The following is a 27,993-nucleotide window of genomic DNA, read 5'->3' on the forward strand; positions in this document are numbered from 1 at the left end:
CTTTGTGCCCCTCCCACCTCTCGTATTGGGAAGTGACGTCAAAATATCTAAGGAACAAACTAGAAATACGTGAAGAATTTCCGGAGACGCATACCGTCTGTTTCAAACGCACTAGAAAGATAGTGATAAGGGAAAAAAACACAGCGGTCATAGGAATACAAGCCCGTCAGACAAAGGAAAAACGAAATCGAGCTATTGGTAGCTCAAGTGGAGGTAAGACTATTATCTGAACGAAACTACGACTGACCTTTTTGCTGTTTATACTTAGCTGGTTGGCTACCAAACATTAGCGAGCTACTGTTTTGTATCGTAGCTAAGGTTGCTTGATGCTGCTAGTTAGCGCGATGGCCAGCGAACTAGCACTATCCAGCTAGCTAGCGAACGCTCCATAGCAGACACTGATGTAGCTAGCTTGTAATCCATTGAATGCGCATACATTGATTATGGGAGATGGACATAGACTACACCGCTGCTGTTATGTGTTTTAGTCAAAGCCAGCACTGATATGTGATCTAGCTATCTGGCTAGTTATCTACACCAGCCAATGCTACTGATTGTTTATGGTTAGTCGCTGTAGGCTATGTATGGCGCTTTGCCGTTAGCTACCGCATCATGCACATATCGTTAGACTAGCTCTTCTGTTGGATAACGTTGCATTAACGATAACGCACTAAGACCATCAAATGGCCTTAGGCTATACTTGTCGTTTTAGTTAGCTAATTACCTCGATTAGCATCGTTTGCTAGGCTTGCTGAAGCGGCTACCAGGCGAACTTACATAACGTTACCACATCATAGCTACACAATTGGTTGCAAATTAGATAAGTTAGCTAGGTCACGTTAAGCAAGCACTATTTGTTTGTTGAATAGTTGAATCGAAATTATTTCTTGACCTTTGTGTTGTGACCCGTTTTAATCGCAGTTGGAAATAGTGTGACCACAGCGTTACTTAACTCACACGGTGAATCTTCATAACATATTGGGTATTACGCATCAACAGCTAGCGCTGGAAACGCGTTGAACCAGCTAGAATATTTATCAAAATTAATAGTCAAGCTTGAGTATATTCATAACCATTCATAATAATACACCACTGTTTTGACGGCAGTTCTTCTTGAGAGTTGAGTTAACATCTTTGTCTACCCACCACTCGCTATCGTGCCCTAAAATTGAGTAGTTGACTGATGTGGGACAGGGTTTTTCAGAATATGTCTTCAGTGTGCATGTTTGTCATCCACGCAACCAGTTCTAATCTTTTATTTTAAATGACTGATAGCTGAATTAGATATGCTAAGTACTTTTTCTTACCTTCAAATCTGACTGAAATAGCATTATTAAATGTCATACAGGTGACTGCACAAAAAAGCAGCTTGCATTCAAATAGGCTAGCCATAAATTTGCCATGTAGCTACCCCAGCGTGTGCCCTACCGAGTTGTTACTCCCTTTTATAATTTATTTAAATGTTATTCATATTTTATGTGCGAATTTGTTAATTTGGTTTTGAGCAGGTCTTTCCCCAACCCCCCTTCTATTGTATTTGTCCTAATGTATTTCTTATTTATCATTTGGTAGCCTATAAAGAGGCGCCAAACCAGAAACTTTAGATGGAAAAACTAGTGAAATGCATTAATCCGATAGTTCAGTTGGAATGGTCAGTGACTATTTTGCATCTGACAGGCAACACACATTACTCAGATAGGAAAGCAACACTGTTTATAAACTGTTTATTTACAGATCAATGTTTATTGTGATGTAAAAATGGATTACTAGGAAATCAAGGAGTGACACACTATTTTGGCATGCATGTACCTGGTATTTATGGAACGCAATGAAGTGTGGCACAGCTGAATAATGTTTCCTGGCGTTTTCAGGAGGTGCGTGCGATGGGAAAGTTACTTGGTTTATGGGGCATTGTGAGACTTGAAGTCCAACCCAATCTGCATGGTTTTGGAAGTCAATACTCTTTTGTGCATGCCAAATGTGGAGCACTGCCATCTTTTTTTTTTTTTCCATGAGTTGACTGATTTGGTGGCCATACTGTGTGTGATCTGTGACTTGAGGCAAAACAAACTGTATGCATATCAGGCCATCCACTGAGTCACCACACGTCGCTGAGTTTTAGACCTTTGCCGAAGGGAAAGCAGCTACTTCTCCAGGAACAGGTACTTCTGATTGGTTCACAGGTGGTGTTTTTTCCCCCCGCTTTTGCGTTTTGGATACATGGTGGAGCGGCTGGGTGTTATTCTGGGCTGTAGAAAGTTAGCAGTGCTATTTTTACTCAGTCGAGTGGTAATCGGTGAAGAACGTCCCTGCGGTTGTGCTGATCGTTGCCAGGCCCAGCCGGCATTACAGTCAGCCCGTGATTCTGTTGGTTCTTGTTTCTGCTGGGTCTCTGTTCTGCTGGGTCCCGGGTCCTGGTTCCGCTTGGTCTCGGTTCCGCTTGGTCTCAGTTCTGCTGGGTCCCGGTTCTGCTGGTCCTTATTCTACTGAGTCCTGGTTCTGCTGGGTGCTGGATCCTGGTTCTCTCTCTCTAGCAGGCCGTGCGGAGAGGTGGACCGTTCCGTTCTTCCTGCCCCATAGTTTATTACATGGATCGGAAATTCCATACTACTCAGCCCAGTTCCAAAATGATTTCAGCCGAAGCGATGCCTTGATTGCAGACATGCAGGCAGCCAGCCAAAGGCAACATCCACTGAGGGAAAATGTGCGAAACCCAGTGATGCCGAACGCTGTTTAGGCCTGTGTGTGCTTTTATATGCTTCAGAGTTCCACTGGCACATTCAGAACGACAGAATTACATGTGTGGGTGGGGGCGTTCAGCAAGCTTTGGTATGACACCAAGATGACCGGCCTGACACATTATGTTTGTTAAGACTTTACAGGGACCGTTAAAAACATTTTGGGGTTTCTCCCTGTGCCAGTTTGCCAAATATGTGTGCCCAAAATGGGTGTAGAAATGTCCACCGTAGACTGTTCAGTTTATTATTGCTTCCATGATAACATGGTGTGGGTCACGGATCCCTGGTTAGATACAGTGGTTTCTGTTCTGGTTTCTTGAGAAGTCTTGGACTGGGGAAGGCTTCTCCCTGGGAATGAGAGCAGGTTTGGTGGGAATGTTGTGAGGGCGTGGGTTAGGGTTAGGGTTAGGGTCTGGATAAGAGCACCTGCTAAATGCTTGCAATAATAATGATGATGCTGTTAAAGAGAGGGGCTTCTACACTGAACGGGAGTGGGTTTGGTGGTAACGTTGTGAGGACACGGTTAATGAGAGAGGGGCTTCTACGCTGAACAGGAGTGAGTTTGGTGGCAACGTTGTGAGGACACGGTTAATGAGGGTGGCTTCTACACTGGTCACAATGTGCTGTTCATACGGCCTCAGCCTCCCCCTCTCTGACCTTTACCAGGGACTGACCAGCAGCAGAGCGCCCTCTGGTGGAGGGCCAGTGGCAGTCATTAGCAGACCTGTTATCCTGTTACAGCAAGTAGGTCAAACCATCACATGAGCAGCTGATGATGTGTTAGGTCTGAGCAGAATGCTGGGGGTCAGACTGAGTTAGTGTACTTCACACAGCACACAGAGTTAGTGTACTTCATAGAGCACACAGAGTTAGTGTGCATCGCAGTGCGTCCATTACTGTTGGATTCTGCATTTTTCAGGCTGAAAAAACGTGTGCTGTGTTTTGGAAAGTGCGGGTATGCAGATCGGTTCATATGTTGAGTCGTGTCTATATTGATTCACCAAACCGGTTAATGCATGAACACATTTGATGGGCTCTTGTGCTGGAATAACGATGTAATGCTGGTGTAACAGAATAATGCTGGAGTAACAGAGTGTAATGCTGAAGAAACAGAGTAGTGCTGGTGTAAGAGTGTAATGGTGAAGTAACAGAATGTAATGCTGGGGTAACGGTGTGTAATTCTCGGGTAACAGAGTGTAATGCTGGAGTAACAGAGTGTAAAGCTAGAGTAACAGAGTGTAATGCTGGGGTAACAGAGTGTAAAGCTTGAGTAACATAGTGTAATGCTGGAGTAATGGAGTGTAATGCTGGAGTGTAATTCTGGGGTAATGCAGTGTAATGCTCGGCCTCATGGTTACTGTGTGAGGTGGTGCACTCGCTGTGGTGTGTAGCTGTAATGTGTGTGATGACCCTGTCCTGCGCTCAGCTGAGTGAGGGAATGTGTGTGGTTGATGGTTTCTGGGAGCCTGCGCTCAGCTGATTGAGGGAATGTGTGGTGTGGGTTCTGGGGCTGCGCTCAGCTGATTGAGGGAATGTGTGTGGTTGATGGTTTCTGGGAGCCTGCGCTCAGCTGATTGAGGGAATGTGTGTGGTTGATGGTTTCTGGGAGCCTGCGCTCAGCTGATTGAGGGAATGTGTGTGGTTAATGGTTTCTGGGAGCCTGCGCTCAGCTGATTGAGGGAATGTGGGTTGATGGTTTCTGGAGCTGCCTCAGTGATTGAGGAATGTGTGTGGTTGATGGTTTCTGGGAGCCTGCGCTCAGCTGATTGAGGGAATGTGTGTGGTTGATGGTTTCTGGGAGCCTGCGCTCAGCTGATTGAGGGAATGTGTGTGGTTGATGGTTTCTGGGAGCCTGCGCTCAGCTGATTGAGGGAATGTGTGTGGTTGATGGTTTCTGGGAGCCTGCGCTCAGCTGATTGAGGGAATGTGTGTGGTTAATGGTTTCTGGGAAAGGGAGCCCCTGTTCTTTGTCTTGCCCTTGTCAGGTGTGATGCGGTCGCTCTTTAGTGCTGATCTGCAGCTGATGTTTCTGGCGATGATGAGAAGGGAAGTGTTTGGGATATTCGATACGAATGTCGGTGCGAAAATGATGATCAGCTCGACGTTCTGCGCTCTTTTTGGGGGGTGAAATGCTAAAACGGACATCTCACCCACGAGTCCTAGCGGTCGGCTGGGTTTATTTCCTGTCGTAGCCACAGACGGGCCTCTAAGGTCAGCTGACCTACCTGTCTCAGGTGTGTCTGGGTGGCTGACAGGCTGAACATCTGTGAGTCAGTAACAGACCCCACACCCTGAATGGGAAGCGGTTTACCATGTTCTTGGATTGCCACAAACAATCCAAGCCTACATCTTTTTAAGGTTTGAAAATGTGCATACAAATTTCAGAAAAGTCAAGTCAAAGCCCATTAATGTAATGGGACAATGAGGATAATTAATTTGTTTTACATGCCCGTGGTGCATCTGTAGTGTTGGCTGGCTGTTTGCAAGCTCAGTACAGTTGTGACCGCAGTAGGTAGGGCCTAATCTTTCAACCATGACTCAGAATGGAAACTGAAAGTTTTATGATTATCTCAAGAGAAGAAGTGTAGGCCTTGTGTGCCAGAAAAGCCCTTTCTCAGGGATTGACCCTGTGGAGTCGGCCGTTTTGTAGTTCATGAATCGCCACCTGTTCTACAATAGTTTCACAAGATGGACAGATATTCAACAGCGCTTGTTCTTTTCAGAAAATTTGAACAGAACGAGGTCCGTTCAGTATTTTCTTAATTTGTCAAAGTTTCTTTTGGCAATCATTTTGGTCCCCATTGTATGAAAACTAACTCATTTGTTCAGGTTTAACACAGACTTCACAGAAGCAAAACTCATAACCAGATGGTCTGGCATGGTAGACTACACACACACAAATACTCTAGTGACTGTTAGCCTATGAAAGCTCAACTTAGTCACTTTTGTACTCAGTTTCTGGAAGACACAGTTTATTATGCTAGAACAGCCATTCTGTCGGTACATTGTCTTTTCTTGGAGAAAGTGACAGCATTTGGTACTCGATGAAGCTTGCAAATATGAGATTTTATTTGTTTGTTTGTTTTTTTTTTTGCATGCTTTGTAAGCAAACACGAATTGTACTGTTAGCTGTCAGTTTTTTGTATCTAAACTAATTAATGAGTGTCCTAACAACAAAAGATATATGTGAATGTGTATTTCTGTGAACCTAGCTGTCCAAACTGTAGAGAAGCCTGACAGAAGCACATGCATGCCTAGAAACTGTTGGGGAAAGACAAACAAAAAAAAACCCAGCCTCTCAGTGAAAGTGCTGTGGGCCCCAGTGTGGTGTAAACCTCAACCACAGCCACAGCCATGAAGCATCCTGTAGCCCCACATCTTTAACGGCTCTGCAGGAGGTGCTTATGTTTCAGAGTCATCACTGTGAGACCTCCGTTAAGGTCTGAGTTAATAACCGCATTGCTCTTAGCTCGTTGGAGTTAGCTCTTAGCTCGTTGGAGTTAGCACTTAGCTCGTTGGAGTTAGCTCCAACGAATTAGATTTTAAGGTTAAAATTAGGGTTGGAAAATGATAAGTGTTGGGGTTGAGGCAAGGTTAGGATCATGTTTAGGAGCTTAGGAAAGTGTTAGGGGGGAGGGGCTAGTCTTTGGTTTTGGATGCTCCCAAATGTTTTGCCAAAAAAAAGGGATGGGGGGTCAGAGCTGAGCAAGAGGGAGTGACCCCTGCGGCTCGATGGGGGGCCTGCAGGTGCACCTGGTGGGCTGCCCGAAAAGTGTCTGTCTATCTGTCTGTCAGTTTGTCTGTCCGTCCGACCGCAGTGTGGGGATTTGGAGTTGAGCGCATGCTTGTCTGTCTTCCTGCTCAGTTGCCAGCCAAAAATAAGTCTTAAACTGAGCCTGACTCACTCTGGAGAAGGGTGAGAAGCTGAGGAAAGCGGGAAGGTAAAAAGGTGCGTTTCCTGTGTGCGTGCTGCAGTGATAATGCCTCTGGCCTGCGGGGTATGAGCAGAATGTGCCCTGAGTTTTATGGGTGGAGTTGTCTCCAGGGCATCGCAACAGGACTGCAGAGGATTCTGGGAAATTACACACATCAGGTGTGGCTCCATTCCTGGAGGGCAAATGTGTACCTGGTTTCTTTTATTTGAGGTCTCTCTTTCTAAATGGCTGTATGTACTAATGCTGATCCACTCCTGTAATCAGTCCACTGTGAAAAATACATACATAAGTAAATAACAATATTTACCAAGGATAGGGTCTACATGTGTAGTCAGCAGCTTGGCTTTATCCAAAAACTGTGGGATTGTGTGAATGGTTTGGGCTTATGAAATATTTAGGAGCAGACGTTGGCTTATCATCCCGAAATGGAGTGGCCCTCATTGTGTACCCCTGGGATACTTGCGGTTGGGATGGAAATTAACTGGGACACTTATCAAACTTGACATGCTTTCCGTTTGAGGTTTGCATTTTTTTCCCAGTATGTAAATGTTCATGTACCTGTCTAGTAAAAGAAAAAACTCTCTTTCTCAGACTGACTTGCCTGTGAGCCCTTCTGCGTGCTTCAGTCAGTATTTCCATAGTGCAGTATGTATGCAGGAATCTTGTATGAAGGGATTGGGCAGTTTTGAAGCGTGCGGCGCTCGTTCGTTAGCTAGCTCTTTTGAATGACGCGCAGCACGATTTGACTTTTGGCGTTCTCAGTGTAACAAGCTGCTTTGGCGGCCCTGAAGCTTTTCTGTATGATATCTTTGCCATCGTTGATCTGTTCTTGATGGAAAGTGTCGTTCCTGTTGCCCGATAGATTAGGAGAAGCGTCAGCGCCCGTGCTGTACGCTAACGTGCTCTATGCTAACGTGCTAACTGCAGAGGCCTGGTTCCGCTTCTCCCTGGCTATGCACAGGCATTGACTTTATTGAGTGCATGAGGGGTTGGGGGGTGAGGAGGCACAGTTGGCCCACTTAACCCAACCCCCCCCCCCCGGCACTCACTTATCAGCTGAGCCTTGAACCTCTTACATGCCCCCCCGACCACTCCTCCTACCAGGCGATTGGCCCGGGAGCAGACTCCCGCCCCCACAGGAACGCTTAGGGGCAGCAGTATGTCCCGCTGACCCGCGACCATCGCCATCGACACCTCGGCAGGCCCCCGCTGTCATTGCCGTGACGATGAGCGCCCCGCCGGTATCTATGGCAACGGGACGGACCACGCGGGGGTCCCCTCTGGATCCGGTAACTCCACTCCTGGTTTATTAAACTGACGGTTCTGTGTCTTTTTTTTTTTGGCTGAGTCACCCTAACCCCCGACCCCCGCTGGTCCTTAAGAAAATTAGCCGGGGAATTTGCCTTCTTGGAAGTGGTTTTACTGGAAGTCGGTCCTTCTGCGTGGGCGTGCTGTAGATTTGCCCACCTTTGCATGTCCTGTCAGAATGGAAGGTTCTGGATCTCCGCTTCAGTGTGAAAGATGCGGGTCTGTCTTGCCTTTTGAATTTCAGCGTTTTTTTTCCCTCTTCTCCAGCGGTCACGTTTTGCTGGAAAGGTGGGAGAGAACACCACTCTCGTGTTCAGTGTTTCCAGTGCACAGGAGGCCCGGAGGTTGTCTGTTGCAGTTTAGCTTCCTGTCAGGGCAGGAAGTGGACAAGGTGCAAGCAGGAAGCTGAATTCAGGTATGGCACAGTGAAGTGCGGTTGCCGGGTGACGGGTTTCCGTGGTAATGGTGCTGTCCGGACAGGCCCAAGCCTATCAGGCCAATGAGAAGGATGTAGTGTGTCACTGAATTGTCAGTTCTGCTGCCACCTGCTGGTTGAGGTGCAGCACTGCTGCCTCCTGCTGGTTGAGGTGCGGCACTGCTGCCTCCTGCTGGTTGAGGTGCGGCAGTGCCCCACACTGTTAAATACCTGCTGTGTGAGGTGTGTAGAATGCTCCTGTCTGCTGTCTGTGCTTTTTGCCTTTTTATGGACACCGGAGGGTGAGGCCTGGCCTCTTTTCTCTTTTCGGTTTGTGTATATAATTAGCTGAAGTGCTTTTTGGCTATTTACAGCGTGATCAGGAGCTGGTCACATTGCCACAGCAAGACTGCAGTACAGAAGGAGTTCCTGTTTTGTTTGTTCCTCTTAGAGTGGCAAATAAAAGTGTAAAAAATGGAATTCATGTATTAGTTAAAGTCTTACAGTATCAGGGGCTGCTCCACTTACAAATTGTGGTCAGCGTTAGCCTGATGAACAGTGTGTGTGTGCGCAGATACACACTCGTGCGCAGGGCACACACACACACGCTTATGCGTGAGCGTACGTGCATGCGCATAGGCGCGCGTGTATATGCGCACGCGCATTGCACACACTCACACTTGCATCCACACGCTAGCTGTCCTGGCCTAAGTTTGTGGTGGAGTTGTGAGCTACTGCTTCAGCTGGCTGTGGCCTGTCTGCCGGTTTGTGGCTGTTAGCCGTCTCTGTTCTGTATGGAGAAGCGCGCTGAGTAGCCTGAGTCTCCTCAACTGCTTTACACTTCAGAGTGTTTGGAAAATCTCCGGCTGTTTACAGTTCTCGGGTAAATGCCTGTGGCTTTCTTTGTCTTTGTCTTTGTCTTTGAAATGGTTCCCTCCGCCTGGGAACCGGTTCTAGAGCTTTTCAAGTTTAACGGAAATGCAAACTCAAATTCAAACGTTTCCGTGTGTGAGTTTGAGAGGGAGCCTCCGGTGCGGAGCTCAGTGGACAGGGCGGTGGCGGCGGCCATGTTGATTCCCAGAGTTCAGTTTGTGGGTCAGAACAGTGTTTAGGTTCTGAATCGGACCATGTTTGGGTTATAAATCAAGGGTAAAACACTAGGGGTAAAGCCACACATCCTCAGACGAGAATCGACTTTGTAATCACCTCCATTCATTTCAATGGGAGCTGAGTTTTTGCCTGCGCAAGGCATGCTGGGATAGCTGGCGATGCGAGGCAATTGGGTGGAGTGATGGGTAAGACTGGGAGCATGGTATGATAACCAATCAGATGAAAGATCCGATGTGTAAACGTGTCTCAGATTTCACATTTTAATTTCCCCTTTCCCCATTCCACATGGTTCTGTTAAGGAGGACTCGTTAATTAGCCTATTGCTGGGTGGGGATTTCCAAAACGTACGATCGATATGCACGGAGAGGAACACCGTTTGAAAAACCAGAAACACGCCCACGAGCAGCCGATTGTGGGAGGGGAGAGCGATGCCAGGCAGACTCATGGGAGGATATGTGGCTTCACCTTCGTGCAATAAGCTTCTGAGGCTATATTTAGTCGTTGCATATCCAGTCTGGCCTTGAAGGACCCCCAGGGTGCCCGGGACCCCCGGGTGAAAGCCCCGTATTTAAACTAAATTTGGAGTACCTGGGAGAGCACTCCCGAGACACAGGCTGGTCTGTGTGAGGGTCTGACTGTGTTAGGAAGCTTTTCACTGGTGCCTGTGCTGACTCTGTGAGACACAGGCTGGTCTGTGTGAGGGTCTGACTGTGTTAGGAAGCATTTCACTGGTGCCTGTGCTGACTGTGAGACACAGGCTGGTCTGTGTGAGGGTCTGACTGTGTTAGGAAGCTTTTCACTGGTGCCTGTGCTGACTGTGAGACACAGGCTGGTCTGTGTGAGGGTCTGACTGTGTTAGGAAGCTTTCACTGGTGCCTGTGCTGACTGTGAGACAAGGCTGGTCTGGTGAGGGTCGACTGTTTAAAGCTTTTCACTGGGCCTGTGCTGCTGAGACACAGGCTGGTCTGTGTGAGGGTCTGACTGTGTTAGGAAGCTTTTCACTGGTGCCTGTGCTGATTGAGACACAGGCTGGTCTGTGTGAGGGTCTGACTGTGTTAGGAAGCATTTCACTGGTGCCTGTGCTGACTGAGACACAGGCTGGTGTGTGTGAGGGTCTGACTGTGTTAGGAAGCTTTTCACTGGTGCCTGTGCTGACTGAGACACAGGCTGGTCTGTGTGAGGGTCTGACTGTGTTAGGAAGCTTTTCACTGGTGCCTGTGCTGACTGAGACACAGGCTGGTCTGTGTTAGGACCCCGTTTCTGTGATCATTACGGGATTACATTACATTATTTTGATTTGGCAGATGCTTTTATCCAAAGCTACATACAATGAACGTGTACCAAAGGTCATTGGAACAACTACTAAACACAGGTCAATAAGGTGCAATAGGTGCAATTGTACAGTTATTCATAGCCATAAACACATTAAGGCCAGTTCACACTGGAAACATTACTCAGACCTCACCTATGCTAAGTCATAAGGAGGATGGGCTGCCACAAGCTGATTTTTGAATTTTTTAATTGTTTTAATGATGGGCTCGTACGGTCCCTGCCTTGCTTCTCACACTGTGTCTTGTTTGTTTTGCAGGTTGACAGCGTGGTTATCGAAGGATCGGGACAGCCATGGTGGAGTATTACCACATTTTAGGAGTGCAAAGAAACGCCTCACAAGAAGACATCAAAAAAGCGTGAGAACCGTCTCCCAGCTACTCTGCCACGTTTACGTTTTTCAACGAGGCCTGAAAAACAAATATTATCATTTAAAGCCCTCAGTCTCAGCGAAACACAGGACTGAGATAAATCTTGTATTCTTTAATGACTTTATATGGCGGAGTTGCCTTTGGACAGCTCAGTTATGTGCTTGTGCAGTCATATGGGTGGGGTTGTGGTGTGGTAAATGACATACTGTTTGTCTCTAAGGGTACTATAAAGGCTTATCTTTAAAGTGTCTGTGGATATACACCTTCATGTGTACCACACACACACCTGCACCTCTGCCAGTGTCTGTTACCCAGCATGCACTGCAGTCCCCACCCCAGTCTGTTACCCAGAATGCCTCAGCCACCACCACATTGTCTGTTACCCAGCATACGCCCACCCTATTGTCTGTGTTTCCCAGCATCCCTTGCAGTACTGGGCCTCTCTGTCCTGCTGATTCAGCTGTTCTGTTGAGCTGAAACTGCATGCTTCACTCTTCACAGACCTGTGGAAAATCAGGCTGATTTGACCTCTGTGTGTCATGCAGTACGCAGAGGTCAGAGGTCACAGGTCACTCACAGACTGTGTGCTCAGCAGAGCTTAACTAAAGCTCATTTCAGGCTGAGGTCTGTCTGTAGAACAGGGGGACTTTTCAGTGGAAATGAGTAAAAGGGCAAAATTTATTACTCACGTCAGGAAGGGTTTCTCCTGAGTCAGATACCTGTAGGGTATTCACACCCAGGCTTAATACAGCACTGGATACTGGCCAGGCTGGATGGGCTGAGTGGCCTGTTCTTCCTATTGTATATTATGTCAGGGCTGCCCAACCTTCTTCCTGGAGATCTGCCATCCTGTAGGTTTTCGCTCCAACCCTAATGAAGGACTCTTCGCTCTTTCAACAGCTAGAGATCTTGTTGAGCTGCTGATTAGTATAATCAGGTGTGCCAGATTACAGTTGGAGCGAAAACCTGCAGGACAATAGATCTCCAGAAGCAGGGCTGGGCAGCCCTTTATTATGTCCTGAGCGTTGGCCCCCTGCTGGTGGGTTCCCATCAGTGCACCTGCCTGCCAATACTAAGGCCTGGAACGGCTCAGACACCTGTGGGGTGGGGGCGGGTGGCATTTCCAACCCTGAGGCCTGTATCAGTGGTATGACCTCCTCTGTGATGCTCTCTCTCTCTCTCTCTCTCCCCCTCCCTCCACCTCTCCCCCTCTCTCTCTCTTCTCTCTCTCACTCCTTTGCTCTTTCTTTCTCTCTCAGGTACAGAAAACTGGCTCTAAAATGGCATCCAGACAAGAACCCGGAGAATAAAGAGGAGGCTGAGAGGAAGTTTAAAGAGCTGTCCGAAGCATATGAAGTCCTGTCAGATGGTACGGCCCGCCCGTTGTCCCCCATGCTAATGAAAGCCCCGCCCCACTGTTTCCCTTGCTAATTAAAGCCCCGCCCACTGTTTCCTGTGCTAAGGAAAGCCCCGCCTCCCCCCCCTCTCTGTGCGAAACCAGGCCTCTCAAACTGAACTCTTGTCCCAGCATTTAAGACCCAAATGCTTTTCTTTTCTCTTTTGAATTGGTAAGGAAATCACCTGCACCTGCGAGTTTGAGATTCCTTGCTTAAGTCCTCTGGGCAACACCAAACACACTTCCTGCTTTAAAGGACCCTAAAAAGCCCCTCTCTGTGCACTTATGTATTCGGGTGTCTAGTTAGCTGCCTGTGCTTTGCTCATGAATTGGTCTGCTCTGATGTGGGTTAGATTGTGGAATGAGATTTTTCCTCTGAGACACTTAATCCTTTCTTATCTGTATACTTCCATAATGAACTGCAAGATAAAGAAGACCTTAAAAACAGAATTACAGAGAAGCTATTCATTAAATATTTATAAGTTGTGCATGACTTTTTTTTTGCGTGAAAAAATGCTTAGAGTGGGAGAACAATGTCTGTCCTTTCAGACTGAGAGAGAGAGGGGGGGGTGTCTGTAAGATGGAATTCTTACTTGTGGTATTTCCTCAGGTCATGAGATCTCTTAGCAACCGAAGCTAGCCAGGCGCTGGAATGTGGGGGTCGTGTGTAATAAGTGTGAGTCTCTAAGGTTCACTGCTCTGTTTGCTTAAAACCCCAGACTGTGTGTGAGTGAAACTGGGGAAAGGATTAGTCAGTTTAAGGTGACTGAATTAGTTTCCCCGTTTTAGCCTCTGCGGGGGGGGGGTGGGGGGGGGCTGCGTGTAAATCCCCCTGACTGTCTGCTAACGATTCAGCGCTCAGACGTGTTTCTACAAAATACCCACAAATCCCTGCTCCAGCTGCCGCGGGGTTAAACCCGCGCGTCCCTGTCGGACCGGCGTCGGGGTGATGGGGCGGCTCTTAAATGTTTCCTGCGCGATCAGAGCTGAGCTGTGTGCTGCACTGAAACAGTCGGAGTGGTGGAAGATAATAACCGCGCTGAGAGGCGCTTCGCTTGCTCTGATGCGGCCGCACCGCCCGCCGGCGGAATTTACCGGAACAATGTGCCGCTTCAGCCTTGGAGAAACCGAGAGTCTCGCGTCTGTCTGTTTCTCATTTCTCTCTCTCTCTTTCTGTCTCTCTCTCCTCTCTTTCTCTCCTTAGTCTCTCTCCCTCCCTCTCTTTTTCTTTCTTTCCCTCTCTCTCTCTCTCCCTCACTCTCCCTCCCACTCTGTCTCTCTCTCTCTCGTGTGGTATGTAGTTGTGCTTTTGCTGAAGGGATCCTCTCATTCTCTTCTTCGCTCCAAAGTGCTCACTTTTTCTGTTACTAGCATTATGTATAAGATCTGAGGGGTTTACCGGCGCGTTGGAGCAATGCATTATGGGATTTCCGTCTCTCCCATTCAGTTGGGGTGCTGATTGTTCTGTGAGTCCGGAGGTTAGGGTTAGAGGCTGCTGACTGGCACTGCTGTGTGTTTGGATGTGCCTTTGTGTCACGTGGGGGGTTGGGGGGGGGTGGGTGACCTGGACTACTGAGTGCAGAATAGTTTTGTTTTTTTCTTTCTCAGCATTTTGAATTCATCATAACGCCCCCCTCCCCAGTGAAGGTGTCCCTTGAAGTGCGTGTGCTCCTGCTGGCGTGCTGCGTGGGCGCTGTGTGTCTCTGATGCGTTGGGCTTTCTGCTGAGTCGTCAGAGCTCTGATCTCTCTTTGTCTTCTGTCCCTCTGCAGCCCAGAAGCGGGACGTTTACGACCGATACGGCAAAGAGGGCCTCAGCGAGGGAGGGGGAGGTGAGCGCCCGGTCTTTACACTGTTCATTACGTGTATTACATCAGCACGCACGCGCACACACCTACACACATGTATTACATCAGCACGCACGCGCACACACCTACACACATGCACACACTCACATCTGCATCAGGATACTGCCCACTTCGTCGGGGACTTTGAAGACTAATGTAGTCTATTGAAAGTTCAGAAATAAACAGTTTAGAATTTCTAAACCGTTCTGGTGGCGTGCAGATCCATGCAAGGCTTTTAACAGTTTGCTGTGTTTGCCTGCTTACCTGCCAGCTCGCACACCTGTCTTAATGGGCTGATAAGTATAAACTCTCCTCAGAAATACTGCTGGCCAGCACTGCCCTGTATCAGTGTCCCAGTGAGCACAGTCCTGTGTTACAGGAACAGTTAGAGCCATACATTTTAGCAGAGAATATTCCAGATCATATTCCAGATTGTCCACAGGGTTACAGGAACAGTTAGAGCCTTACATTTAAAAAGAGAATATTCCAGATTATATTCCAAATTATCCACAGGGTTACAGGAACAGTAAGAGCCTTACATTTGAAACGGGAATATTCCAGAGTACCCAGGGGAGATGACACAGAAAAGTCAGGACTTTGTTTTCACTGTAAACCCTGTTTTATGCAGGATTGTGTTTTTTGTTTTCGGTTAATTGGCATTTTCAGTTTTGCGCTGTATCCAGTAGAGAGGTATGCTCGGCCACTGAGGCTGCTGGTTGATGAAATTCATCAGATCACAGCCTGATCTCCCGGCACCTGAGAATGGCACTGATTGGCTGCTGCTGCAGAATCCCGCTCGGTGTGATGCAGCGTGGGTATGGGAGAGTTGGGTTTTCGGACGGAGGGGTGAACTCACGCTTTTCTTCCTCGATGTTTGCTTTTTCAGGCGGGCATTACGACGGCCACTTCGGCGGGGTCTTCACATTCCGCAATCCCGAGGACGTCTTCAGGGAATTCTTTGGGGGACGAGACCCATTCGCTGAGTTCTTTGGTAAGTGTCTCCATGTGCTGCACAGCCTGCTTTACAGCAGGAATGCTGAACTCCGGTCCTGGAGGGCCGCAGTGCCTGCAGGTTTAACTCCAGTCCTGGAGGACCACAATGTCTGCAGGTTTAACTCCAGTCCTGGAGGGCCGCAGTGTCTGCAGGTTTAACTCCAGTCCTGGAGGGGGCGCAGTGTCTGCAGGTTTAACTCCAGTCCTGGAGGGCCGCAGTGTTTGCAGGTTTAACTCCAGTCCTGGAGGGCCGCAGTGCCTACAGGATTAACTCCAGGCCTGGAGGGTCGCAGTGTCTGCAGGTTTAACTCCAGTCCTGGAGGGCCGCAGCATTTGCAGGTTTAACTCCAGTCCTGGAGGGCCGCAGCGTTTGCAGGTTTAACTCCAGTCCTGGAGGGGGCGCTGTGTCTGCAGGTTTAACTCCAGTCCTGGAGGGGGCGCTGTGTCTGGAGGGGGCGCTGTGTCTGCAGGTTTAACTCCAGTCCTGGAGGGGGCGCTGTGTTCATTTTTGTTGAAGGACAGAATGCTGTGTTTTACAGACAGCTCTGTACAGTACTGCACATTAAACACCCAAATCCGTGAGTATAAACCCCTGGGATGAAGAGACATGCAGTTGGGAGCTTTGAGAACGTCCTCTAAGCCTTAAACTTGTGATGTTTTCCTCTGAACGTGGAAAGGCAAATGGCTGCTAACTGGAGCGGGGAGTTACACAGAGCGGATTTAGAGGCTTTTAGACGGAGAAGTTTCCCCAGGAGAGGCTGAGCAGGAGAAGTAGGAGGAGGTGGTGAACACAGCCCTTTCTTCAGTGCTTTGACTCTGTTCTTTCCTTCCTCAGTTCTGGGATGAACCAGTTTTTTTTTTCTTTTTTTGCCTTTTTTCTTGTTTTTTCCCCTGGTTTGAAACATGAAGTCTGGGAGAGTCAGGGATACTGCTCAGTCTGTCTCAGTCTAAACCATCAGGGAAAATTACCCAGATTTAAAAAAAAATAAATGACAGCGTGCGTAGTGCATCTCATTAGCCGTACAATACCAGCTGGAATATCAGAAGGCACAAGCTTTAGCTCAAAGTAGCCCAAAATGAAGGCACCAAAAATATTATTAAAATTATTATAAAAATGTTTTTGTATTATTATTATTATGGAACAGTAGCTCCAGCAATAAATCCTTACAGAATTAATTGTTTAAAAAGTCACCATGGGAGTGAGTGACTGAGCCGGGCTGTTTTGGGTCTGGACCCTCAGTCAGAGCGCTGGGGTGTAGAGTGACTGAGCCGGGCTGCTTTTGGGTCTGGACCCTCAGTCAGAGCGCTGGGGTGTAGAGTGACTGAGCCGGGCTGTTTTTGGGTCTGGACCCTCAGTCAGAGCGCTGGGGTGTAGAGTGACTGAGCCGGGCTGTTTTTGGGTCTGGACCCTCAGTCAGAGCGCTGGGGTGTAGAGTGACTGAGCCGGGCTGTTTTGGGTCTGGAACCTCAGTCAGAGCGCTGGGGTGTAGAGTGACTGAGCCGGGCTGTTTTTGGGTCTGGACCCTCAGTCAGAGCGCTGGGGTGTAGAGTAACGCCCCTGGGTGACTCATCTCCTTGTGATCTCCTGTGAGACGCTCCTGTGGGCGGCAGGCCCGTCACAGGCTCTGTTTTTAACCGCCTCCCTCCCCGTGCGGCAGAGGTCTGGAACCGGCGCAAAGGCTCGCTGTCCGTGTTTGTGTGGAGAGCTTGTGAGTCCTGCGTTTAAGGACATTTAGCGATTGAATTCAGATCCTCCTCTTAATCTGCGTTGGGCCCAGCCTGGGGACTCGGGCGTGGTCAGTGATGACAGGCAAGCGGTCTCTCCTCCATTTCTGACGGAAAGGTCGGAGTCCGCCAGCTCTGTGCCGTTTCCCAGCCGGGGTTTAAGGAGGCGGGGGTGGGGGGGGGGGGGTAGTGTTGGCGGTACTGGTGTTGTTTATACGCCCGGGAGGGTACACAGCGGGCACAAAAACGCTTTCTATATTTACCCTGTACAATGTGCAGCTGCCGTGCGTCAGTCTGGGGTCTCCCACGGTTACGCGTTGCCGGGGGCGCTGACGGACAGCTGCCAGCGTGTGTGCCACATCTGATGCCAGTGCCAGGGTTCTGAAAAGGGTGGGATTTAGGTCTGGGCTTCTCTAATCTGATTGGACGGCCCAGTGCAGGTGCACTGATGTTCAGCTACCGAGTTTTTTCCAGCAGTGAAATCCTGTCACAGACAGTAAGGATAGGAGAGGAGAGGGCTTTTCACTGGGGGAGATACAGTAACATACTGGACTGGGCTGGGCTGGATTGGACTGGGCTGGACTGGCTCGGCTGGCTGGCTAAGTTTTGATGGCGGTCTCTGTTTAGAGGAAAACTGAGTTTATTTTCTGTTTTGAGGCCCCAGCTACCCTCCTGTGATTCGCTGATTGGAGAGAGAGCTGGTTCTTGGGTTCGGCAGAAGCCGGGAGCTTGGAGGTGCTGGCTAACCACTGTCAGGAGGGCTCCAGAGAAGGGCTGTTCTGCTTCTCTTGGAGCTGCAGGGATAAATAATAGGGTTGGAACAGTAACAGTGTCCCTTTACACATAGAAAACAGAGTTCCTCCAAGCACTGAACACACTGTCAATGACCAATAGGACAACGGCGATGGTGATTAGTGGATACTGACTGTACTTCCTGGATCCTTGATAGAGTTAACAGGGGAAATTAAATTGGGGCAAGACAGTTGTGATTGCAAATTACTCTTGAAAAGCACTGAGTGGAGCTCCACGAATCTTTGAGTATGATTATAACTGCCCTGTGGGAAATACCAGGAAGTAGAAAGTATCCACACAAACTTTGAAGCCTTCCTGAATGAGCTCAGCTGCTCAGCTATTGGTTGCTATTCTATTGGTGGAAACCTATGAGTGGAAACTCTTGACCTGGTACCTGATCAGGTCTGAAGGTTTTTATAATTCATGGTTGTGAAACTAAACAATTCCCTTCATTTTATTCTGACAGCATTGGGTGTCTTTTAAAATGACAGGACTGCTTAGGAAGTTCTGTCTCTCTCTGTCACACACTCATATTCTCTCTCTCCCTCTCTCTCTCTCTCTCTCTCTCTCTCTCTCTCTCCCAGGCGGGGGGGGCGACCCCTTTGAGGACCCCTTCTTTGGCGGTGGGCGACGGCACCATCACCAGCGGGGCGTGAGCCGGAACCGGGTGCCGGGGACTTTCTTCCCCGGGTTCGGCGGCTTCCCGCCGTTCGGCGCGGGGTTTGGCGGGTTCGACACAGGTCAGAGCGCTTACCCGAGTCCAGGCCCTCCTCGGCCTAGTCTGCAGTCCCGGTTAGCTTGTCTCGCTTAGCGTGTCTGTGGTCTACATTAGCCATGCTTAGCGTAGCGTATCTGTGGTCTGCGTTAGCAATGCTTAGCTTAGCATGTCTGTGGTCTACATTAGCAGTGCTTAGCTTAGCGTATCTGTGGTCTGCGTTAGCAATGCTTAGCTTAGTGTATCTGTGGTCTACATTAGCAATGCTTAGCGTGGCGTATCTGTGGTCTGCGTTAGCAGTGCTTAGCGTAGCGTATCTGTGGTCTGCGTTAGCAATGCTTAGCTTAGCGTGTCTGTGGTCTACATTAGCAGTGCTTAGCGTAGCGTATCTGTAGTCTGCATTAGCAATGCTTAGCTTAGCGTGTCCGTGGTCTTCATTAGCAATGCTTAGCTTAGCGTGTCTGTGGTCTACATTAGCAGTGCTTAGCTTGGCGTGTCTGTGGTGTACATTAGCAGTGCTTAGCTTGGCGTGTCTGTGGTCTACATTAGCAATGCTTAGCTTGGCGTGTCTGTGGTCTACATTAGCAGTGCTTAGCTTGGCGTGTCTGTGGTCTACATTAGCAGTGCTTAGCTTGGCGTGCCTGTGGTCTACATTAGCAGTGCTTAACTTGGCGTGTCTGATTAGCGGCTGAAGCTATGGTGAACACTCTTCCCCGCACAGGATTCCCCAGCTTTGGTCACATGGGAGGGATGGGCCAGTTGGGGGGCGGCGGCTTTACCTCGTTCTCCTCCACGTCATTCGGGGGCGGCGGCGGCGGCGGGGGTGGGATGGGGAACTTCCGCTCCGTCTCCACCTCCACCAAAATTATAAACGGCAGGAAGATCACCACAAAAAGGTACTTCTTCCCCTTTCTGTAAGGGGTGTATTTATTTATTTTAAATGGCAGTGTGGCGGGGGGTTGGTGTCTGGTTATATAATAATTTTTTTTCTTTTTTATTTGGTTGACAGGGACAATACACATTGATCAGAATCACTGTTCTGTGAATTTAAATGTGCCAGCATCTGCTGTTTCTGAGCAGCCTGATGTTAACTAAATAACGTGTCTTTGCTCTTAAATAACGTGTCTTAGCTCTTAAATAACGTGTCTTAGCTCTTAAATAACGTGTCTTAGCTCTTAAATAACGTGTCTTAGCTCTTAAATAACGTGTCTTAGCTCTTAAATAACGTGTCTTTGCTCTTAAATAACGTGTCTTAGCTCTTAAATAACGTGTCTTAGCTCTTAAATAACGTGTCTTAGCTCTTAAATAACGTGTCTTAGCTCTTAAATAACGTGTCTTAGCTCTTAAATAACGTGTCGTAGCTCTTAAATAACGTGTCGTAGCTCTTAAATAACGTGTCTTTGCTCTTAAATAACGTGTCGTAGCTCTTAAATAACGTGTCTTTGCTCTTAAATAACGTGTCTTAGCTCTTAAATAACGTCTTTGCTCTTAAATAACGTGTCTTAGCTCTTAAATAACGTGTCTTTGCTCTTTCTTCTTAGCTCTGAAATAACGGCAGGCGCTTGAATGAAGAGCGACTTAAAATCTTAACGTTATGGTAATGACAGCTGCTCTAACTACGATCTAAGCTCTAAAAACAAACAAAAAAATTTAAAAACAAAATGGCGGCCCAAAACAAGTGTTGGAAAAAAAAACAGATGTTGAGATGTTTCTTGTGTCCAAATTTCTCTTTCCTCTACACATTCGTAGGTCAAGTTATTTTCCGACATTTTCATTTTGTTGTATTTATGAACGGGAGCAGGGCGATCGTCGTAGGCGCTGGCGTTTTTTTAGTCTTGTTTACTTCAGTTTCGGGACCATTATGTTGGTAGGACCAGAGAAGTTGTTGTCTGTGTTTGTAAAAGGAGCAAAAAAAACATTCTTTTGTCTGTTAGCACTTTGCTGTACTGCATTCTGCCCAGATGCACATGGCCTTTCTTTGTTTTTTCTTTTTTCTTTCTTTTTTTTGCAAAACCAGACTGTACACTTAAATAAAGCATGGAATTGCTTTGTCACTTGGATTTTAAATTGCCAGACTGGAATACTCTAACCCTTGCTTAATATTCAGTTCACCAGTTTCTAACCTTTGCCATTTTTTTTGTTTTGTTTTTGTAAATGCCAGTACCTAATAGAATAATAGTATTAATATGCATTTTCCCGTTTTTTTTGTTGTTTTTGTGTGTTATTTTTCCATTCTGCATGAATGCCAATAATAGCTGTTTATATTCTTAATGTTGTTGCGTTAGACTTAAAAATAAATTTAAAAAAACGAAAAAACAAAACAACAACAGAAATATAAAAAAAAAATGAAAATGAGATCTATTGCCAGGGGGAGTTTTTGTGTACTTTGTAAAATGATTTGGGGGTAACAATAAATCTGAGATTTCATCCTGTTTTTTGGGGATGTTGGAGTCTTGGCGTCTGTGTGGTGATTCTGGGTGGCGGGTTTGTTGCCGGTGGCGCACCGTTAATGCACCGCCGCGCTCGGGGCTCGCGTCTGCACACGCTCACCTCATCGCTATGGAAACACGCTTGCAAGCACCACCAGCGGCCGCACCTTTGACCTTCCCGTCGACCTTGAGCCTGCCCAAGGTCGTCCGCGCCTGCTCACCCGCGCAGCCTCGCTCCCGCTTGGCGGATAATCCTCCATCTTCAGCGTCTGAGTCGCCCCTTCACTCCGCACTATAACCCTCCGGTCTGCTCCGGGCTAACCGTAGCATTCACCGCTAAGCTAACAGCGTGAGCGTGAGCGTGAGTGAGTGTGTGAGTGTGTGAGTGTGTGTGTGTGTGACCGTGAGTGTGCGAGTGTGGAGTGTGTGAGGTGGAGTGTGTGAGTGTGAGTGAGTGAGGTGAGTGTGAGGTGAGGTGAGGAGGTGAGGTGAGGTGAGGGTGAGGAGTGAGAGAGTGTGAGAGTGTGTGAGGTGGAGTGTGAGAGAGTGTGCAAGTGAAAGGGTTGGTCCCTACTGGGCCTTGTTAAAGGTGTCTCTCTCTCTCTAATTGTCAGTGCGGTTCTGTGTGAGACAGGCAGATGTGAGGTTGACACGGTAAATCTTAGCAGTCCTTTGTCATTTTGCTGCAGGTTTTACCAAAACTGTCATTGGGTTTTGTTGTCACATTTACAAATGGTGTAAAATGTGTTCGGACATCTCGATTGCAGCTGTCCCTCAGTCGTTATTTATATCTGAACTCTTCTTGTCCAGTGCTTCTGAGCGATCGGGGAACGTGGGAAACCCACTGAGCCAGTGTGATTTGAGAAATGTGAAAATGAGTTTTTTTGCCAGCAGAATCCAGGCTGACCCTTGCTTTGGTGAAAGGGCCACATTCCTGGTCCTTTGGGGATCGGTCTAGTGATCCAGGTTCTCCCTGAAAATCATGGATAATATTTACATCCTTGAAAGTAACAGAAAGAGCCCAAATATCAATTGTCCTTGAAGAGACAAAAATGAGCGAAACAATACAAAATTCACTTCCCTCAAACTCACAAGCCCTTCTCAGAAACTATCGTGAGTATGAAGCGCTTGGTGAGAGATAATTTCTTAAATATTGCCACTTAATTTTGATATTCTATATGCCGCCATGTAGAAATTTACGTGTGCCTCAAACAGTGCGTCTCACCCCCCTGTCCTGAATACAGCTGCAGTGGTTCCTGTTTGTGTCTGCATGTGTGAGGATGTGGTGGGTTTTTTTCTTCTTTTTTCTGTAGACCATTTCTATGGTCTCTGCACATCTGTGTGTGTGTGTGTGTGTGTGTCAGTGGACCACTATCTGCTACAGAGGAAGCTTTTATCCGACTTGTGGATCTCCCAGATAATCCAGCAGAGAGATCTGATTGGTCCACAACTCCACATCCAGCCAGCGGTCTCCTCCAGTCCGCTCCCGCTACGCGCTAAACCTTCTTCGCCCTCTCGCTGAGAACGGCCTTCCTTCCTCATCGTCACCAAATCATCTGATCTGCCGCATGATGCGGGAATTCGGCCTCATGGTTCCGTATGCTTTTAATTCCTCTGCTCTCTTTACGTATGCAGTGTTAATTCAGCACTAGTCCTACAGAGAGGTTAATTACTCTAATGACAATAGAGCCTTCAGATCACTTTATTGTAACCATAACCCAGTCAAACAGGATAAATATGGAACAAAATATTTATCAAAAATGTTTATTAATGTCTATGCAATGCATGGATAACTAAATTATAGAAGCACCTTTTATATTAAATATTTAAGGGAGAATATGCTGAAGTCCCCTTACTTTCTCACGCGTGAGTTCTAAACGTTTTCCCGTAGTACAACGGCCCCCTCTTCTGGCCACTGTGTGCTCTTGCATGAGTAGGTAATGTGTTAATTTATTTGACGCTCCAGTTGTCAGGTCGGTTCGAGCAAAGCAACGGGAAAAAGAATGTTTTGGTTTGAACATAATTGTATAAATAATATGTTAAAAATTAAGTGTTGAAAACGTGGCCTCATACATCGCGTGTATAGAAATCTGACTTGTCAAAAGTAGTGGTTATGCGCATTAACAAGGCCCAAGATGTCCACTGATGGTTCGTTCAGTGGTGGTGTAGAGCAGGGGCTAGAATCAGTAGTGACCAGAGAGCCCCAGCTTTAGAACTCAATCACCTCACTGAATCCAACAAGAAAAACAAATAGTTATAGTTACCAGTCATGTTTTAAAAAAATAAATAAACGATATTCTTAGATTTTTTATTTTATCTAGAAAATTATTTTTTATTACTTTTATTCTTAAATACAGATGCTCTTTTATTGCAGTCCTGTCTGCATTCTCTAGTTCAAGTGAATCGTTTCTGCATCCCGGCACTTATTTATTTATTTATTTATTTATTTTTGTTCGTGCGGAATTAGTCTTTATTGCTCAGGTAATTGCTTTGTAATTATAAATCAAATATTCATGGGCGAAGCGAAGGTCCTCTGACAACGCGAGCGCAGCCGAGGCTGTTCTCGTCAAGGCTGAACTGAGAATAACTTGCTCGTACGTTTCTTTTTTTTCCATTCGAAGACGTAATCTTCTCTCGCCCTGCTTTCAGTCCTGAATAAATGCCGTTAGAGAAGCTCTTTAAAAGACTCCCGCGTAAGAGCGAGCGCAAAGGTGGCGCGTGTTTCTCAGTGAGTGAAAGAGGCGAACAGCCCGTTCCGATGCGTTCCGCTGCGTTTTTTTAATTCCAAGGCCAGTGTGTTCGGCTGCCGCGTCCTTGATAACGACCTGCGTGTTCGGTCCATTGTCCCCGCTCGTGCAGCGAAGTGAGAACCGTATCAATTCACCCGCGTCAGCGGTGGCCAATCGAGACGACCTCTGGTAATGACTGCTAAATCCCTAAATCCCAGCATTGCTGCAATGTTATTTATTTTATTTTTATTTTTTTGAAGAGTGTGGGACTTTGTATCCCTTCTGGTCCATTTAGCTTAGCGAGCCCCTTCTGTCATTTTTAGAAAATTCTTGTCGCATTTATTTGTGAAAAAACTTGTAGCTGGAGAAGTGACAAGCTTGTCAGCTGCCCACGCTGAGCCTTATAAAAATGTACCACACAGTGGAAATGACTCCAGTCCCCTCTCCCTACTTGCTCTAATGACAATTTAAGAGGCGTTTAGTTTAAAGCCCTTCAAACTGCGCATTAAATAATTTTTTTTTTTAACTCACAAAAATCAGCTGAAATCAGATTTGCATGCCACCATAGCTGTTCGCGATCTGCTAACTAATACAAATGAACCATTGAGTAGAGCAGTTTGTTGGTAAAGCGGACAGGGATTCTCTATGGCAAAGGTTTTTCACAGAGATTCAAAGAGGCCGTTTTGGTGGGAGAGAATTCTTCTATTTGCCTCATACTATGGAAGGAAACAATGAGACTAAAACATTTATTGGATATTATGTCAGGTTCTTTATGACATCATGAAGGACCTGGACCCAATAGCTCAGAGCCTGGTTATAAATTGACCTCCACACATTCACTTCCACACACAGGAACTGACAGAAATGCTTTTCCTGATATAAACAAATTAGCCTTTACAGCGACTTTACATATACCCCATTGGTCTTAGTGAAAATTCATGCATGATACTTTGAATCATAGCAATGATTTATTCTCCTCACCAACCATATACATATAGAAAGTAGCCAAGAGAATCAGAATTAATATAAAAATTAAAAAAATGTTTAATTCAACACGTTTACAGTATACGTTATGTTTTACTTTGACTTCCCTGGCGTTTTTATATCAAACACAGCATACATATCACACTGTAAATTGCATATTGCAATGTACCATTTTTAAGCAGTCAAATACTCTAAACAATATAGAGACACGGGGGAAAGAAATAAGAAATTGTACAATACAAACAGAAGTGTGGATGTGAAATGAGATTTCCTGTCATATGCAGTCCTTAGGAAAAGGAGTTGAGCATAATTCTAAATATTCTAAATATATTGAATATAGGCTCCAGGAAATCAGAAAAATGGGGGAGGGCCTTTTAAATCGAACAGCTCCAGCCGGAAAGCATCTGGACCCCCTCTTTCTGCTCTGCTACTTTAATTACTGCACCCAACGCCCCCCCCCATCTCCCCCCCCCCCTCCATAACCACCCCCCCCCCCCCCACACACACACATACTCGGCTCTAATTCAATATAAATGTAAATGCCTGAGTGAGAGAGAAGAAAGAAAAATCTCATGTTTATTTACATGACTAACCACAATAAAGCACGGCGTATGAAATATGAATGGAATATGAATTTAAGACGCGACGTAAAGGACGACGGCAGCTCGAGAACACACGCTCAAGAAACAAAGCTATTGTTATTATTATTATAATTATAATTATAATTATTATTAATTAATTATTATTATTATTTATCATTACTATTATTATTATTATTATTAGTAGTAGTAGTAGTAGTAGTAGTATTGTTATTATTATTATTTATTCCTGTTATTGTTTATTGTTATTATTTTTAGTATTTATTTAGTATTTATAATCATTATTATTATTATTATTATTATTGCTATTGTCATTATTATTGTGTGCAGGCGCACAACACCATTTTCACATTAGCGGACTTAGTGTCTGAAGGAGGTCTAATTTCAGCGCACAACTATACCAAAGAACCATGCTCCTCTCATTCAGCAAGTAGCTGCTTTTAGTGATTCAATTGCTGCGGTTTTTTAAGAATGCGTTTACTGCCTATTTTAACAAGCGCTAGTGAACGCATTCCTCTTTTTAAAAGTTGCTCATCCTGCACTAACAAACTGTTCGTGTTTGACATGCTTTCTATGCACATTTCTGGAGACAAATTTTCTAATAAAGGTATGGTATTGAAATCATTTATGAATTTTGTTATTGTAATATTTTCATAGGTAACACAATTAATTCCCCGTGGGCATCGTTTATGGCGAAAAAAAACAAAACCTCTGCTTTAACATTCTCTTGAAAATGTGGCCATGTTGTATGTTTTCAGAGTAACAAAAAACAAAACTTCCCCTGAACCATTTGGCACGTGCGAGGTAAGTCTGAGATTCGGGCGATTTTCGTGAGCCTCTATGGCAGCATTTGCTGGTGGTGGCAGTTTCATAAAGTCGAAAATTGGTATAGCGATTAGACTGTTATGCACAACTCACCGTTTTGAATCGATCAGAGTGTCTTTCTACCCAGCGCAAATTATTGTAAGTGGTGCACATAAGTGGGTGATTGACAAGGCACGGTAGCGTCAGCATTACGGGTTTTCAGGGGTCATCCGTAGAGGGGTCACTCTCAAACCCTCGAAAGGACGGCAGTCCCGCCAGCAGCCTCATCTCCTGCCAGGACGTAAATAGATTACATTTGGTCAAATCCTCCAAACGACCCATTTTTTAAGGTTTGTCAGACAGGAGACATCTAGTGATTGTGTGAATTTATTTAGGCGCTGATATTAAGAATAAGAGAAATTAGGAAAAAGAATAGAAAGATTGGTCTCGCCCAAACTTTCTACTTTTGTGTTTCAGCTGTCTGGCTCAGTGCTGGGCGGGACTTCTGTCCTTTCTAAAGTGGCCTTCGCGAGGCGACTGTTTTTCATGACGTCCCACTCTCTCATTTCTAGTCTCCGCCTTTCCTTCGTCTCCATGGTTTCATTGTTACCTCGCCCCTCCCCTCCCTGCCCCCCCCCCCCAGGCGTGGAGCGCAGAGAAGCCCTGGAGGACGAAGAGGGCCGGAACCGCAGGCTGAACACCCAGCCTGGCCCCGCCTCCTCCCTCACGCCCCGCCCACAGAGCCCCGCCCACAACCCCACAGAGGAAGAGGAGGAGCCGGCCCAAGCCAGAGGTGTGAACTCTCACCTTTGCAGTGCAGAGGAGCGAAAGGACAGGAGAAACGGAAAAGAAGGAGAAAAAAGAGAAGTGGGTGAAGGAGAGAGAGGGAACAGGAATGAAAGCAGGAAGAGAGGGATAGTGGAGGAAGCAGGTAAAGAGAGAGATAGTAGGTCCAGTAGGAGCAGGGCCAAACACACATGCATACACATACATACACAGTGCAGTCCATAAGTATTTGGACACTGACACTATTTATAATGTTTTGACTCTGTACTTAAGCAGTATGAAGTGAAACAATAAATTTGAGGTTAAAGTGCAGACTGTCAGGTTTGCCTTAAGGGCATTTACATCCATATTGGTTTATCTGAGTAGGAATTGCAGACCTTTTAAAATATGTATTGCTTGCATAAAATGATTATTATTTGATGAAACTAAGGTGGGAATTTTCTGACTGTACATTATAGCGCACAGTAAGTTCATTCTCATTTGCAGTTCGGTGCGTTGTAAAATGTGTTATTTCAGCTGTGGCAGAGTCTATGCAGATCTACACCAGATAAAAGGCAGTTGTATCGGAGTTGATTATTATTATGTTTTTTTACGCTGAGCATTTTGTTGCTTGTTGTCGCTAGGACACAGCGACACCAAGAGGAAGAAGTCCAGGCCGAAGCTGGAGTCCAAAAAGAAGAGGTCCCCCAGGGTGCCGCAGTGGAGCGGGTCAAGGTTTTAATAGCCAATCACGGGCAGCGAGCTGAGGAACGGGAGGTTTAAATATTAATAAAGATACAGCTTTTAGTGGAATCACTCTCGGTGTGCAGTTTCTCTCCACAGCCACTCTTCTCTGCGGTGCCATCTCTCTACAGTGTGGATCTTTCTTTTCAGAAATCCTACAGACCTTGCATCAGGATTATCACAAAGAATTTGGAACACGCAACTGTCAAGCGTGCACACACACACACACACTGTCCCTGGTGCATAGGCTAAATAATTAAAAATAT

At 46.6% G+C, this 27,993-nt stretch overlaps 1 protein-coding gene across 1 annotated transcript; it reads left to right on the forward strand.

Annotated features, from left to right (window-relative positions):
* Positions 1-45: 45 nt before the first annotated feature.
* Positions 46-27,796, forward strand: LOC135260287 (dnaJ homolog subfamily B member 6-like). Its single transcript, XM_064345528.1, has 10 exons — positions 46-213; positions 11,095-11,194; positions 12,466-12,575; positions 14,374-14,433; positions 15,335-15,439; positions 18,543-18,698; positions 19,395-19,587; positions 26,455-26,519; positions 26,862-27,011; positions 27,628-27,796. Exons 2-10 carry the CDS (start codon positions 11,130-11,132, stop codon positions 27,723-27,725), a joined length of 1,002 nt encoding a protein of 333 aa, XP_064201598.1. The 5' UTR covers positions 46-213; positions 11,095-11,129; the 3' UTR covers positions 27,726-27,796.
* The last annotated feature ends 197 nt before the right edge of the window (positions 27,797-27,993 follow it).

Source organism: Anguilla rostrata, chromosome 8 (assembly GCF_018555375.3).
Source record: "Anguilla rostrata isolate EN2019 chromosome 8, ASM1855537v3, whole genome shotgun sequence".
Taxonomy (NCBI): domain Eukaryota; kingdom Metazoa; phylum Chordata; class Actinopteri; order Anguilliformes; family Anguillidae; genus Anguilla; species Anguilla rostrata.

Bases quoted from the DNA above. Each gene is read 5' to 3' on its own strand.
- LOC135260287 (XM_064345528.1), top strand. From the start codon at position 11,130: ATGGTGGAGTATTACCACATTTTAGGAGTGCAAAGAAACGCCTCACAA. The intron at 14,434-15,334 runs GTGAGCGCCCGG...TTGCTTTTTCAG, and splicing joins CCTCAGCGAGGGAGGGGGAG to GCGGGCATTACGACGGCCAC. The intron at 27,012-27,627 runs GTGTGAACTCTC...TGTTGTCGCTAG, and splicing joins GGAGCCGGCCCAAGCCAGAG to GACACAGCGACACCAAGAGG.